Source organism: Triplophysa rosa, linkage group LG2, assembly GCF_024868665.1.
Source record: "Triplophysa rosa linkage group LG2, Trosa_1v2, whole genome shotgun sequence".
NCBI classification, from domain to species: Eukaryota; Metazoa; Chordata; class Actinopteri; order Cypriniformes; family Nemacheilidae; genus Triplophysa; species Triplophysa rosa.
In genome coordinates this window covers 14,848,024-14,860,822 of record NC_079891.1, presented here as the reverse complement: position 1 = coordinate 14,860,822, position 12,799 = coordinate 14,848,024, and the positions used below count along the sequence as shown (strand labels likewise).

The following is a 12,799-nucleotide window of genomic DNA, read 5'->3' as shown; positions in this document are numbered from 1 at the left end:
AATTACCCTTATAAGCTCCAGCGCAGGGTTGACCTCTTTGGATGATTCACAACTTGCTTGAGCAGTTTATCTTTCATGTGCACAAAGTACATTTTGTATAGACAATCTACTCATACTTAGAATCTATAGGAAATACTGCATGGCTGTCTCAGTAGTGTGTCATTTTCAAATGCCTCTTTAGCAGTTTTGAATCGTTTCTGATTTCCTAAATAAACACACTAATATATCACGGTTTGTGAGACATCAATAATCATAATAATGTTTTTCATTCTGTTGTAGTCCGGAGAAACAGCTCTGCATGTGGCTGCTCGCTATGGTAATGTGGATGTTGTCCAATACCTGTGCAGTATCCATGCTAACCCTGACCTACTAGACCGGGTATGTATCACACATACTCACGCTCCCCCACTTATCCGTCCTGCTGTGAACAGCTTTTGTGTGTTGTTTTTTTTAATTCATGTAAAACATTTTAACCATTTACACCACACAATAGGCATCAAAGGTGCAGTCAATAATTTTGGTTAATTTATTAAATGTATGTCATCTTCGACTTGCTTTAACTCCTAGAAGTGTGGATACATCATCAGGCCAAAGCAAATGTTTGCACATTGCACGTCACAGAGAAATCAAAACTGACAATTATCATTATTATTATTATTTTATGAAATAGTGTTTATTAAGTATAGATTTTTTTATCAATTCATGTGCCCTCATAATCTTGAATAAAAACAACATCTTTTCTCTGCATGACAAATGTGTCAGCCTGGGAATAGGACCGCTGACTGTTCAATGACCCGCCTTCCATCTTCCAACAATCCAATTAATTCCCTAAAGGACAAAATCACACGCCACCCTTTTTTTTGTGGAATTTTTCCCCATTCCACAAGCAGTTTTATTGAGAGATACAACACAATTTGAATGAAAACACCCCAACATCTCTTTCTTGCGGACTTGAAAGTATTCTGTGAAAGTTTTCAACAGGAAGACTGAACTGAAATCAAATTACTTATTTTATCTCAACATGTAAAATGAAGCAAATTTCAGGGCTACTGGAATGAAAGTTAGGGTTTAAACATTTTTAATAAAAAATGGCCGTTTCTCAATTCCAAGAACGCATAGAACGGACTTGTGTTCTCACGGAGACCGGTCTTGCGAGGCAGCCTCGGAAGAACGAACACGGATGGACACGCCACGTTGACTTATGGGTACTTTCATGCGTTCTCTGTTCTTGTGTTCTTGAGTATTGGAACCGGACTTAGATGGTTATTGATGACGTTGAGCGAGAACACAAGGACACAAGACAGCTGAAGAACGCATATTGAGAAACATCCAACGACTGAGTGCACCTTTGAGGAAAACATCAACTTGAAAACTAATGCTTCTCAGATTCACAAATAATTATGAATCCAAATAGTTAGTAACAGTAACTTTATTGAAATCTTTAACTGAAGAGATTGCTACATTTCAGACACCTGCGTCCACAGTAGATGTAATAAATGATGTTGCGAGTGCTGACATGAACAGCACAGCGAATGGATGAAAACTAATCATTTTTTTGACACACTGTATTTGTCTAGTTCTGTGAGCTCTCAAAACTTACATAAGCACATATTTTTACATGAAATATTGCTCACTGCGTTTTCATAAGTGACTCTTGGAGATAGATTTTTTTATTTCTGTTGCGAGTTGCTATTAAAACTATGTTGTGCAATAGTGCAATAAAAGTGTGAAGTTGCATAACCAAATGATTGTGTGAGAATATTAAAGACTCATTAAAAAGTGTTTGCTCCCTCTCAACATCATCTGCTCTGTTAAAAAGGAATTAATATTTTTGTTTTTGATCTATTAAATGGTTTATTTAGGGGTGTTAGATAATGAAAAGCAATCCATCAGGTGATACAGACATGACACAGACTAATGTTGTTTTTTTAGCTCTCTGGGCTCAAGGTTATGCTTTTGTTCATAATGTCATTGACTATTTTGGTAACACCACAGGAGCAGGAGACACCTCTTCACTGCGCAGCTTGGCACGGATACTCCGCAGTGGCCCGAGTTCTGTGCGAGGCTGGCTGTGATGTGAACGCTCGGAACCGCGAAGGCGAAAGCCCGTTACTCACTGCTTCCGCCCGTGGCTTCAAGGACATTGTGGAGTGTCTGCTGGAGCACGGGGCCAACATGGACTCTGTTGATAAGGTGAACAGTGAGAATTAGAAACTATTATTAAAGGTTTAGTGTAGAACTTTAAATTGTAATTTTAATCATGACTGGCACAGTCTTCTGAGTCTTGTGTGTGCGTATTTCAGGACAGTCACATTGCCCTGCATCTGGCAGTGAGGAGGTGTCAGATTGAAGTTGTCAAGTGTCTGCTCAGCCATCATTGTTATGTAGACCACCAGGATCGCCATGGCAACACACCCCTGCACATCGCCTGCAAGGACGGCAACCTGCCTGTGGTCATGCAACTCTGTGCGGCTAAAGCCACTCTGGATATTCCTAACAAAGTTAGTTCCTACTGTTTCATATGTGCTTGTTTATCCCTTATATGTTTGTAGTCAGCGGTACAATTCAGTTGTTGCCATTTTTACTCAAATAGTAATAAATATTTGCCCTGTTCCAAACCAAGTGAGATGCCTCATTGTCTACATACCACCATAACCATTGTGGAACCTCCAAAGTGAACAGTAACGGCATTGGAGACTTGACTCTGTTAGCATGTTGCTAAGCTAATGATGTGGAACAGCCTTCACGTTTAGAGCATGACTTTAATGCCATAAAATACTTTCACCACAGCCAGCTCATTAGGTTTTGGAATGGAGTATTGGAGGTCATCCACTCCTTTTTAAAGGAACAGTTCACCCAACAATGAAAAGTTGTTCCAAATCTTTATACATTTCTTTGTTCTGATGAACACAGAAAAAGATATTTGGAAGATGCTTGTAAACAAACAGTTCTTGACTACCATAGTAGGAAAATGTTTTGTTCTGTTGAACATAAAAGAAAATATTTTGAAGAACGTAAGAAAACAAACAGTTCTGGGCCACTTTTGACTACCATTTTTCCTACTATGGTAGGCAATGGCGGCCAAGAACTGTTTGGTTACAAGCATTCTTCCAAATATCTTTCTCTGTGTTCATCGGAACAAATAATTTTTTACAGATTTGGAACAAGTCAAGGGTGAGTAAATGATGACAGAATTTTCATTTTGGGGTGAACTATCCCTCTAATTCTAAAAGTCCCTTATGCCAAATTTTTACATCGTCCTCTATCTGTGTCATCATTTGTAAGAGGAATTTCCATTAGAGCAAGCAGGAGATTTATGCTACTTCTTACTGAAGCCTTTACAGGTTAAAAGGAACCAAATTACATTAATGTGAAATTGAATCATCAGCATATTAACGCTGTTTACACTTCACCAATTTTCTGTCAAGTTTTTTTCTTCCTTTTGTTTTCTGGTTACCATTTGTGATGAATCATTCCAAACACGTCTTTTCTGGGAAATGTTTGTGTTTGATTTGCGTGTAGTTTGGAAGAACATCGCTCCACCTGGCAGCTAGTAACGGGGGTCTGGAGGTGGTGCGTCATCTCTGCGTTGCGGGAGCCAACACTGAAGCCATCACTAATGTAAGTTCAGCGGCACATTCAGTCCCTTTAGGGTTTGTCATGATGAAATCATGGGTGTTGTAGTTGATTTCAGCTGTTGCGTGATTTGATTTTGGCCTCGGATACCCAATATAGTTACATTGTGATGGTAGTTATTAATTTATGTTATGTCAGAGCTGTGGAAAGTGCACTTTCCTGTGTCATTTAAAAGCATTTGTGGTCTTTTTGTGGTTATATCCAGTTTGTTTGTCCTGATCCTATTTCTCATCTCTCTAAGGAAATGAAAACATTATTATATATACAGTATGTGCTTTTAGGGAATTGTCTGTTGTTATTCAGAGACACTGTATAGAGAGTCTAAGAAATAATGTTGGGAAAAGAGGAGATACACAACACAAGTCAGAATCCACATGAACATCAGACTTCATTTATTCGTCTGAATTTTATTTATGCTAATAAATAGACTTCCCTTTCTGTCGGTCTCTCGATGTTGTGTCGAGCCGACAGATGGGGTTCGCTCTTGAGAACCTATCAACTTCTGACTAGTTTAGAAAAGGCCAATGAAATTGGCGAATGAATTTTGCATGCCGGACTCCGCCCCCGGATATAAAACCCCTGGGGTATAAAAGGGAGACGGCGCGCTACATTCATTCACCTTTTGTTCTTCGGAGCCTTCACACTGATCAACTTCGAGACTTCAATCTCTATGCCGAATTACTGCTGGAATCTTATGACGTGGTGCAGCGGACTGTCCCTTCCTGCAGCGACTTTCCCCTGGGCGTCTCAGCAGTTCTAGAGGTGTTCTAGTTTTTTTCTAAAAGAGCAAATTTCTCCAGCGTGGCATGTCCCGCTGTTCTCATGGGTGCAACACACTCATCGAGGAGGGGGACGGACACGATGTCTGCTTCCAGTACGCTGGGGCAGACGTTGTGGATACGTCCTGATCGCACTGCGGGCGGTTGACGATTCAGACGTTGCGTCACAGGCGGCTGTCTTCCCATGGGACTCAGCTACCACCTCGTCTGCTCCCCGTTACGTGACGGCAGGACTACGGCCCTGCCGCCCGCTACGGAAAGCAGCGAGGGTGATATGAGGATCACTGTGAGCGCTTTTCCGCCAGACTCTGGCTCACGGACCGTTCGCACCTCGTCTCGCTTGTCTGACCGTTCCCCAGGAGATGGTCCTACCGTCTTGGTCCTCAACCACGTATTCGGACACGATGCGTGATGATGAGATGTTGCAGCATCGGGGGGAGATGTACTGCCATCCAACTCCGATGATTCCTCGGGCTCCCTCCCTCGGGGGGTCGAGCACAGGAAGAAGCGGACGTCGAAATGTCAGCCATGCTTTCCCGGGCCGCCGTGAGCGTTGGGTTGCAGTTGGGCTGCTCGCGGCTGGCTACACGGCGCCTCGGGGTTGAGCGCGGCTCCAAGCCACACCCGCCCCCAGGGCCGTGTTTACCGGAAGTGCATGAGGAACTTAGTAAGACCTGCAACGCCCCTTTCCGCACGTTCACGTCAAACAAAGTTCTGTCACCCTCTCTTCCCTTGAGGGTGAGGCACCTGAGGATACATCAATGTTCCCCAGGTGGAGTGTGCCGCCGCGGTGCACTCTTGCCCGCAGGCGGCGGCCATCTGGGGGGCTCGACCTAGACTACCGTCCAAAGCATGTGGGGTCTCGGCATCCCTGGTGTCGAGAGCTCACATTGCGGCGGACCAAGCTGCCTCCTCTCTCCACGCTATGGCTCCTGCCAGGCCAAGGCGTTGAGAGAGTTCCACGAGGGTAAGACCCATCTCGCAAGGGGGGGGGGGGCTGGTTGGTGATACTGTCGAGCCGCAGTTCTCGACAGTAAAGAAGCAGACAGAGGATGTCAAGTCCCGTGCACCGTCTGCTTCCCAGCAGCCCTGGTCCTCTTCGACGCCCTCCGGCTCTGGCGCCCCCCACTCAGGCGGCCCCCCCAGAAGAGACATCGAAGAGGAGAACATCGCCCCATCAGCAGCCGCGGCAAAAGCGGCCCTCATGGAAAACCCGAGGGAGATCGAGAATACCATCGGGCCCGACCCCAGCCACTCCATCGCTGGGGGATCGGAGAGGGACGGTTCCTGCCCCGTCTCACCACCTCTGGCCCCCTCCGGGGGACTAGCGCCCACTTACTCAAAAAGAGTTTCCTCTCTCTCTGGGTCATTACAGCCGCTCCCACCCTCGGCATGACGGTGGACGGCAACTCGACGTTGCGTCATGGCGAAGCACAACGTTGAGTATAAACACCAGCCCTCAGCACTCTCAGTCAGACAGTGCGTTGAGCTGCGCAGTCGCCAGGCAGGAAAAACAGCAGAGCCGATCTCCTCCCCGGGGGCCTTCCCCCGGCAAGGGATCCGTATTGCTGGCCATCGAACCACCCCCGCGGGGGCGATGAAGCAGATCAAACCCCTAGTCCCCCTATCTCGGTTCCTGGGAGCTTGGACAGCTTCCCAGGCCGTCAGACTGGCTAGGGAGGACGATCCGTCTCGGCTACGCGATCCAGTTTGGCAGACGCCCTCCCAAGTTTTGGGGCATCCTCTCTACCTCAGTCAGAGGTGGGGATGCGCCTGTGCTTTGGGCCGAGGTTGCCACCCTTCTGGCGAAGGGAGCGATCGAGCCCGTCCTACCAACCGAGATGTTCAACGGGTTTTACAGGCCGTACTTCATTTTCCCAAGAAAGGTGGGGGGCTGCGCCCCATCCGAGATCTGCGTGATCCTCCTGAACGGCAGCTTGTGTAGGTGCTTGTTCAGGAGGATCACGCAGAAGCGCATCCTGACGTCTGTCAGATGTCAGGACTGGTTCATGGCAATCGACCTGAAGGACGCATACTTCATGTCTCTTTCCTCCCTCGACATCGGCCGTCCCTACGGTTCGCTTTCGAGGGGCGGGCATATCAGTATGGGGTCCTCCCCTTCGGTCTGTCCCTGTCTCCATGTGTCTTCACGAAGATCATGGAAGCCGCCCTCCTTCCCCTCAGGGAAAGAGGTGTGCGGGTACTGAACTTTCTCGGTGACTGGCTCATTTTGGCACACTCGCGAGATCTGTTGTGTACACACGGGGACCTGGTTCTCCGGCACCTAGATCGGTTGGGGCTACAGGTCAACTGGGAAAAGAGCAAGCTCTCCCCCATGCAGAGCATCCTCTTTCTCAGTATGGAACTCGACTCGGTCTCCATGACAGCGCGACTGACTACAGAGCACGCCCAGTCAGTGTTGAACTGCCTGAAGGTTCTCAGGCAGTCAGCGGTCCCCCTGAAACAATTTCAGAGGCTCCTGGGATACATGGCATCCTCGGCGGGGGTGGTCCCCCTCTGGTTGATGCACATGCGACCGCTCCAACACTGGCTACAGAGTCGGGTTCCTTGGAGAGCGTGGCACACCGGCAGCAGGCGTATGGTCATCACGCCTGTCTGCCGACGCACCCTAACCCCCTGGTCTTCTATGACGTTTTTGCAGACAGGAGTCCCCCTAGGGCAGGTGTCTAGACACGTTGTGGTGACGACGGATGCCTCCCTGCAGGGTTGGGGTGCCGTGTGCAATGGGCACGCAGTGTCGGGTTGTGGACGGGCCCCCGCCTGCGTTGGCTTATCAACTGCCTAGAGTTGTGGGCTGTGCTACTTGCACTGGGGAGGTTACAACCTCTCATGCGGGGCAAGCACGGGCTGGTCCAGACGGACAGCACAGCTGCCGTGGAGTATATCAATCGTCAGGGTGGCGTTCGCTCACGGCAGCTAACACGACTCGCCCGACGCCTCCTTCTTTGGAGTCAGCAGGTGATCAGCTCCCTGGGTGCCACACACATCCCAGGCGTCCTGAACCAGACAACCGACACACTCTCTCGTCAGTCGAGGCCTCGTGGAGAGTGGCGACTCCATCCCCACGCCAGCTCATTTGGGAGCAGTTCAGCCAGGCACAGGTGGACCTGTTGCCTCCCAGGATCCACCCATTGTCCGCTTTGGTACTCCCTGACCGAGGCACCTCTCGGCACAGAAGCCCTTGCGCACAGCTGGCCGCGGGACAAGCGGAAGTACGCCTTCCCCCCAGTGAGCCGCATTGCACAGACCCTTGCAAGGTCAGGGGAGAGGAGCATCAAGTGGTACTAGTTGCGCCCTACTGGCCCAACCGGACTTGGTTCTCAGAGCTGGTGCTTCTGATAACAACTCCCCCCTGGCCGATTCCCCTGACAGAGGACCTTCTGTCACAGGGGAAGGGCACGTAACGGCATCCCAGGCAGACCCCTGGAACCTCCATGTCTAGACGGGACGAGAAGATCCTGAGTGGCCTACCCCCTGCGTTGGTTGGGACATCTCTCAGGCTAGGGCCTCGGCCACTAGGCGGCTATACGCCCATAAGTGGCGCCTCTTCTCGTCCTGATGCTCTTCTCGAAGAGAAGACCCGTGGAGTTGCTCGATCGGGAACGTGCTGTCCCTTCCTCAAGAGAGATTGGAGAGTAACCTCTCCCCCCTCCTCACTGGGAGTGTATGTAGCCGCTATGGCCACTCATCACGACCCAGTTGCTGCGAAGCCCCTGGGACAGCACGACCTGGTCATTAGGTTCCTAAGACACGTGAGAAGGCGACCGCCTCATCCGCGCCCTGTACCCTCTTGCGACCTAGGTGGCGGGCCTCAAGAGGCCCCCCCTTCGAGCCCCTCGGAGCTGCCGCTCTTTCTCACCTCTTGATAAAGACGGCTCTCCTGATGGCGCTCACCTCCAAGAGGGTAGGGGACCTACATGCTCCCTCCGTGTCCACAGATTGCCTAGAACTCGGGCCCGGTGTTTCTCACGTTATCCTGAGACCTCGGCCCGGCTACGTGCCCAAAGTTCCCACCACTCCCCCTAGAGACCAGGTGGTGAACCTGCAGGCGCTCCCCACTGGGGAGGAAGACCCAACCCCATCCATGTTGTGTCTGATCTCAAGATCGCCCCTGCCCATTAGGAGTGAGCCACACTCCTCATGAGCACTGGCTCAGCGTACCTCTCTGGCAGACGCCCATCTCCTTCACGAGGAGATGGGCGTCACTTCTTTCTGGCTACGCCCATCTCCTTCACGAGGTTGTACAACCTACGCATGGAACCGGTGTCAGCCCGCGTCCTGCAAGGCAACATGTAGGACCGGCAGCCGGTAGGGCGTACGCATGCGAAAGCCCTTCCCCCCTTCCTTAGGTGGGTCAGCGGCTATTTCCGCCTCATTTCTTTACATTTACATTTACATTTACGCATTTTTCAGACGCTTTTATCCAAAGCGACTTACATTGCTTTATCCTATACATTTATACATAGGTATGTGCAATCCCTGGGATCGAACCCACAACCTTGCGTTGTTAACGCAATGCTCTTACCACAGAGCTACAGGAAAGCTACCCCACTGGGTAAAGAACAGGCATTCCATCCATCACTAACCACCTTCCTGGGGGGCAGGCTGGGCAGAGCAGCCCTGCCCCCTTAGGCCGGGGAACAGTTGAGTTATCTACCACATAGCTCTAACCGGACCTAGTGCTCCAGATGTGGTAACCCCCCCAGTGGGTGATTCCATCTGATGTATCCTCATGAATGGTTCCCACCTCGGTAACCCATGACCTCCCTAGGTGGACTCCCACCTTGCGGTTAACTCCTTCAGTCCGCACATTTTCCCATGAGATTTTTCCCTGATGGTGAGACCATGTTGGTGTCTCCACTATTTCTTCCCTATGGAGGTAGTGGTCTCTGTAGCGTTTTTCCCCCAGGGAGGAATAATGCTTACCCAGTGGCCCTTACGGTGCCGGGCGGCTTCTCGTTGTTAGAGAATCAAGGCCTCCGCCCGTGACGGCCGGTGGCAGGGGCTTCCCACCTTTTCTTCAAAAGCTCTGGCACCCCCTACCTCTCCACTGGACGGTTACAATTTCACACTAGCGCTCGTCTGACTCGCCCAGGCCAGTCAGCGTCGCTCCGCTGGAGATTGTGACGCGGCACAGCGCTGTGGCGTTTTCCATAGGAACCCCATCTGTCGGCTCGACACAACGTCGAGAGACCGACAGAAAGGGAACGTCTTGGTTACGGATGTAACCTCAGTTCCCTGATGGAGGGAACGAGACGTTGTGTCCTTCTTGCCACAACGCTGGCCGCCCGCCACAGCAGTCAAGGGATGCTCAGGCTCCTCAGACCAAAAGGTGAATGAATGCAGCATGCCGTCTCCCTTTTATACCCGGATATCTGCGGGCGGAGTCCGGCATGCAAATTTCATTCGCCAATTTCATTGGCCTTTTCTAAACTAGTCAGAAGTTGATAGGTTCTCAAGAGCGAACCCCATCTGTCGGTTCGACACAACGTCTCGTTCCCTCCATCAGGGAACTGAGGTTACATCCGTAACCAAGATGTTTTATACTCTGTATAGGCTTTGTGGGGTTTTGTTTGACTATTGTTGTCTTGTGTTAGATATTAAGGTGCTAAATTATATGATAAGCTGCCATGTAGAACATTAATCATGTTGTAGACTTTCTTTCATTACATGATCATTTATCATTTATGATAGGATAGGGTAATTATTTTATCCCTGTAATTTTACTCTGAACAAAGGTTTAACAACAACAAAAATCTTACCAACTGAGTTTCTTACAGCTTTCTTAAGACTAAATTTTGATTTTTAACTTTATCTATTACATTATATATTCATGTTTATATCATTTGCACAATTGTTACAAATTGCAAATAATGGGGGCTCACAGTATTTATTACATTTAGAGACTTGGTTAAACAGCATTTTGCATTGCATGTCATGGTAACCTTGGTGCTCACAATAGTGAATATGTTTACCTATTGTGCATTGTTATGCATGCTTCCGTGTATGCTTTTGTGTTTGTCTCTTAATTGGATGACTTAGATTGACTGTTGATATGGTTAGTGTGTGCGTGCGTGTATGCGTGTGTGTGGCCTTCTTTTTATATCCCGGTGTGGACCTAAACCTGAATGCACACCAACATATAGGGACTCGTGTCACCATGGGGACCAAAATTGAGGTCCCCATGTGCAAAAAAGCTTTTAAATCGTACAGAACAATATTTAAAAAAATCTAAAAATGCTAAAAGTTTTCTATGATCTTTAGGTTTAGGGGTAGGGGATAAAATATACAGTTTGTAAAGTATAAAAATAATTACGCCTATGCACTGTTCCCACGGAGACAATAAACCAGATGTGTATGATGTTCATGTCAGGTCAGCACAATACATTGACTTCTCCAGAGCAATGCTTCTTAATGATCATTGTTTCCAGTGAAGGACAACATGCCCCAGCAAACCCCCTTGACAACCTTGCCATACTGCCTGTTTTCAATCAATATCCCCACACGCCCCTCACTCATGCACCCTACCTAGGCACAATCTCAAAGCACTCCCCCGCATTGTTATTGTATAGTGGTGGGTGATGCATGTTACAGCACACAGGAATTGAAGAATCTATAATTTATTGCTAGTTGTGTGTATGGGTCAGCAGCTTAAAGGAAAAATGGCCCGTATGCAGGATTGCTAGAGGTTTTGAATTTGTGCTGTGCTATATTGAAATTTATATCTCACTATTTTTCAGACTGTATTTATGTTGATATCATATAGTTTTAATAAAGTGGCTCAAAATGTTATTTTTAGTCAGACCATCATTTTATTTATTGGATTTATTGGTGCAAAGATCATTTAAAGGAATAGTTCACCTTCAACAGGAAAATGATGTCATTATTTACACACCCTCCTGTCATTTCAAACCTGTATGACTTTCTTTCGTCTGCAGAACAGAAAATAAGATATTTTGGAAAATGTTGGTAATAGTAAACCGTGGGTCCCCATTGGCTTGCACTGGTTTTGTACCCATACAATAGAAGGACCAACGGTTTTTGGTAACCAACATTTTTCAAAAATTCTTCTTTTGTGTTTTGCAAAAGAAAGAAAATCACACAGGTTTAAAATGTAATGTCAGTAATGATGGCATAATTTTCATTGTGAAGGCGAACTATGCTTTTAAGCTGTATAATTTAAAAACTAAAATAATGTAAAGAAAAACATTCTAATATTTATAAAAAACAATAATATAATAAAAAAGCATGCTGTCCACAATTTTTAACTGAATAAAAATGTACATTTAAAGAACCAATTTCTTTCTTTGCGCCAATATACAAGTGCATAGTAATAAACCACAGTTTACTTGCATAAATATATTTGATTAACCATTTTAATATAAAAAGCCACACCACGACTTCTGTAAACATGTTTATAGCCAGCAAAATCATTGCAATTAGGATTTTTCACCAGAGCTACTGTATTTCTCACTGTTTCTTCTGCATGTATTTGAATTTTACGGTTTGTGCGACTGTTTATGATTTGATTTGTTTTTGTTTTCTTCAGAGCGAGTATCATACAGTACATTTTTTACATCTCCAACACTATAATGACCAGCCATGTTCTCAATGTGTCAAACAAACAGTAGGTAATCTTCCCTCACGTCAGGAGGTTCCATTCAGCCCTGAGATATTCAGACATCTTTTATCTTTCGGGAGACAACAAGAAATCAATAAATGAATTCAAGTCTGTCCTCAAGAGGACACGTGGTAGGAAACAAGTAGACATAAACATAAAGAGAAAAACCGGGCTGCAGAATTGGCAGTCATGTCTTCAAAACTTGTGTATTTATCAAACCGCATTAGATAAAAGTACTGACAGTGCATCACAGCTCTTCTATTCCTCTTCATCTGTGTTTTAACACCTCGGCTGTTCACCACATTCTCTGTGGCTCTCATTTGCATATGCGTGTGAGGGGGTGCTTGTGGCCTCTCTGTCAAATGAAGGATGGTTAATTTGTCCCAGTTGGTTTGTGAGGAACACAGCTGTTTCTGGCTCTGGGGTTTACACAAGCGCTCATGGCCCCAGGTGTTCGGTGTGGGTTTGTGTGTGGTTAGATTTTGTATGCGTGTCCGGAGGTATTGAATCATTCATAGGAGTCGAGCTGTAACATTGTGGTGAGTTTTGGTCAAAGAGGCAAACCAGATTGAACCAAGACCTTAGGTTTATTTACAGAGTAACTGTTGAGTTATTTTTTAATAGTGTCCTTGAGTTTGCCTTCATGTTTTAACAGTATTTTTACATATGACCTTCTGATTCTGTGGTTATATACCTTCAGCATGCGGTTCAGTTTTGCTGACAGTCATTCGCCTTTCCTAGT

General features: G+C 47.1%; 1 protein-coding gene across 1 annotated transcript in view; it reads left to right on the top strand.

Moving 5' to 3' along the window:
• The window catches only part of dapk1 (death-associated protein kinase 1), an 84,710-nt gene that overhangs the window by 57,150 nt on the left and 14,761 nt on the right, over positions 1-12,799 (top strand). The window contains exons 15-18 of the mRNA XM_057349375.1: positions 280-378; positions 1,996-2,193; positions 2,304-2,501; positions 3,523-3,621. Coding sequence (XP_057205358.1) covers positions 280-378; positions 1,996-2,193; positions 2,304-2,501; positions 3,523-3,621 — 594 coding nt within the window. The remainder of the gene's footprint in view (positions 1-279; positions 379-1,995; positions 2,194-2,303; positions 2,502-3,522; positions 3,622-12,799) is intronic.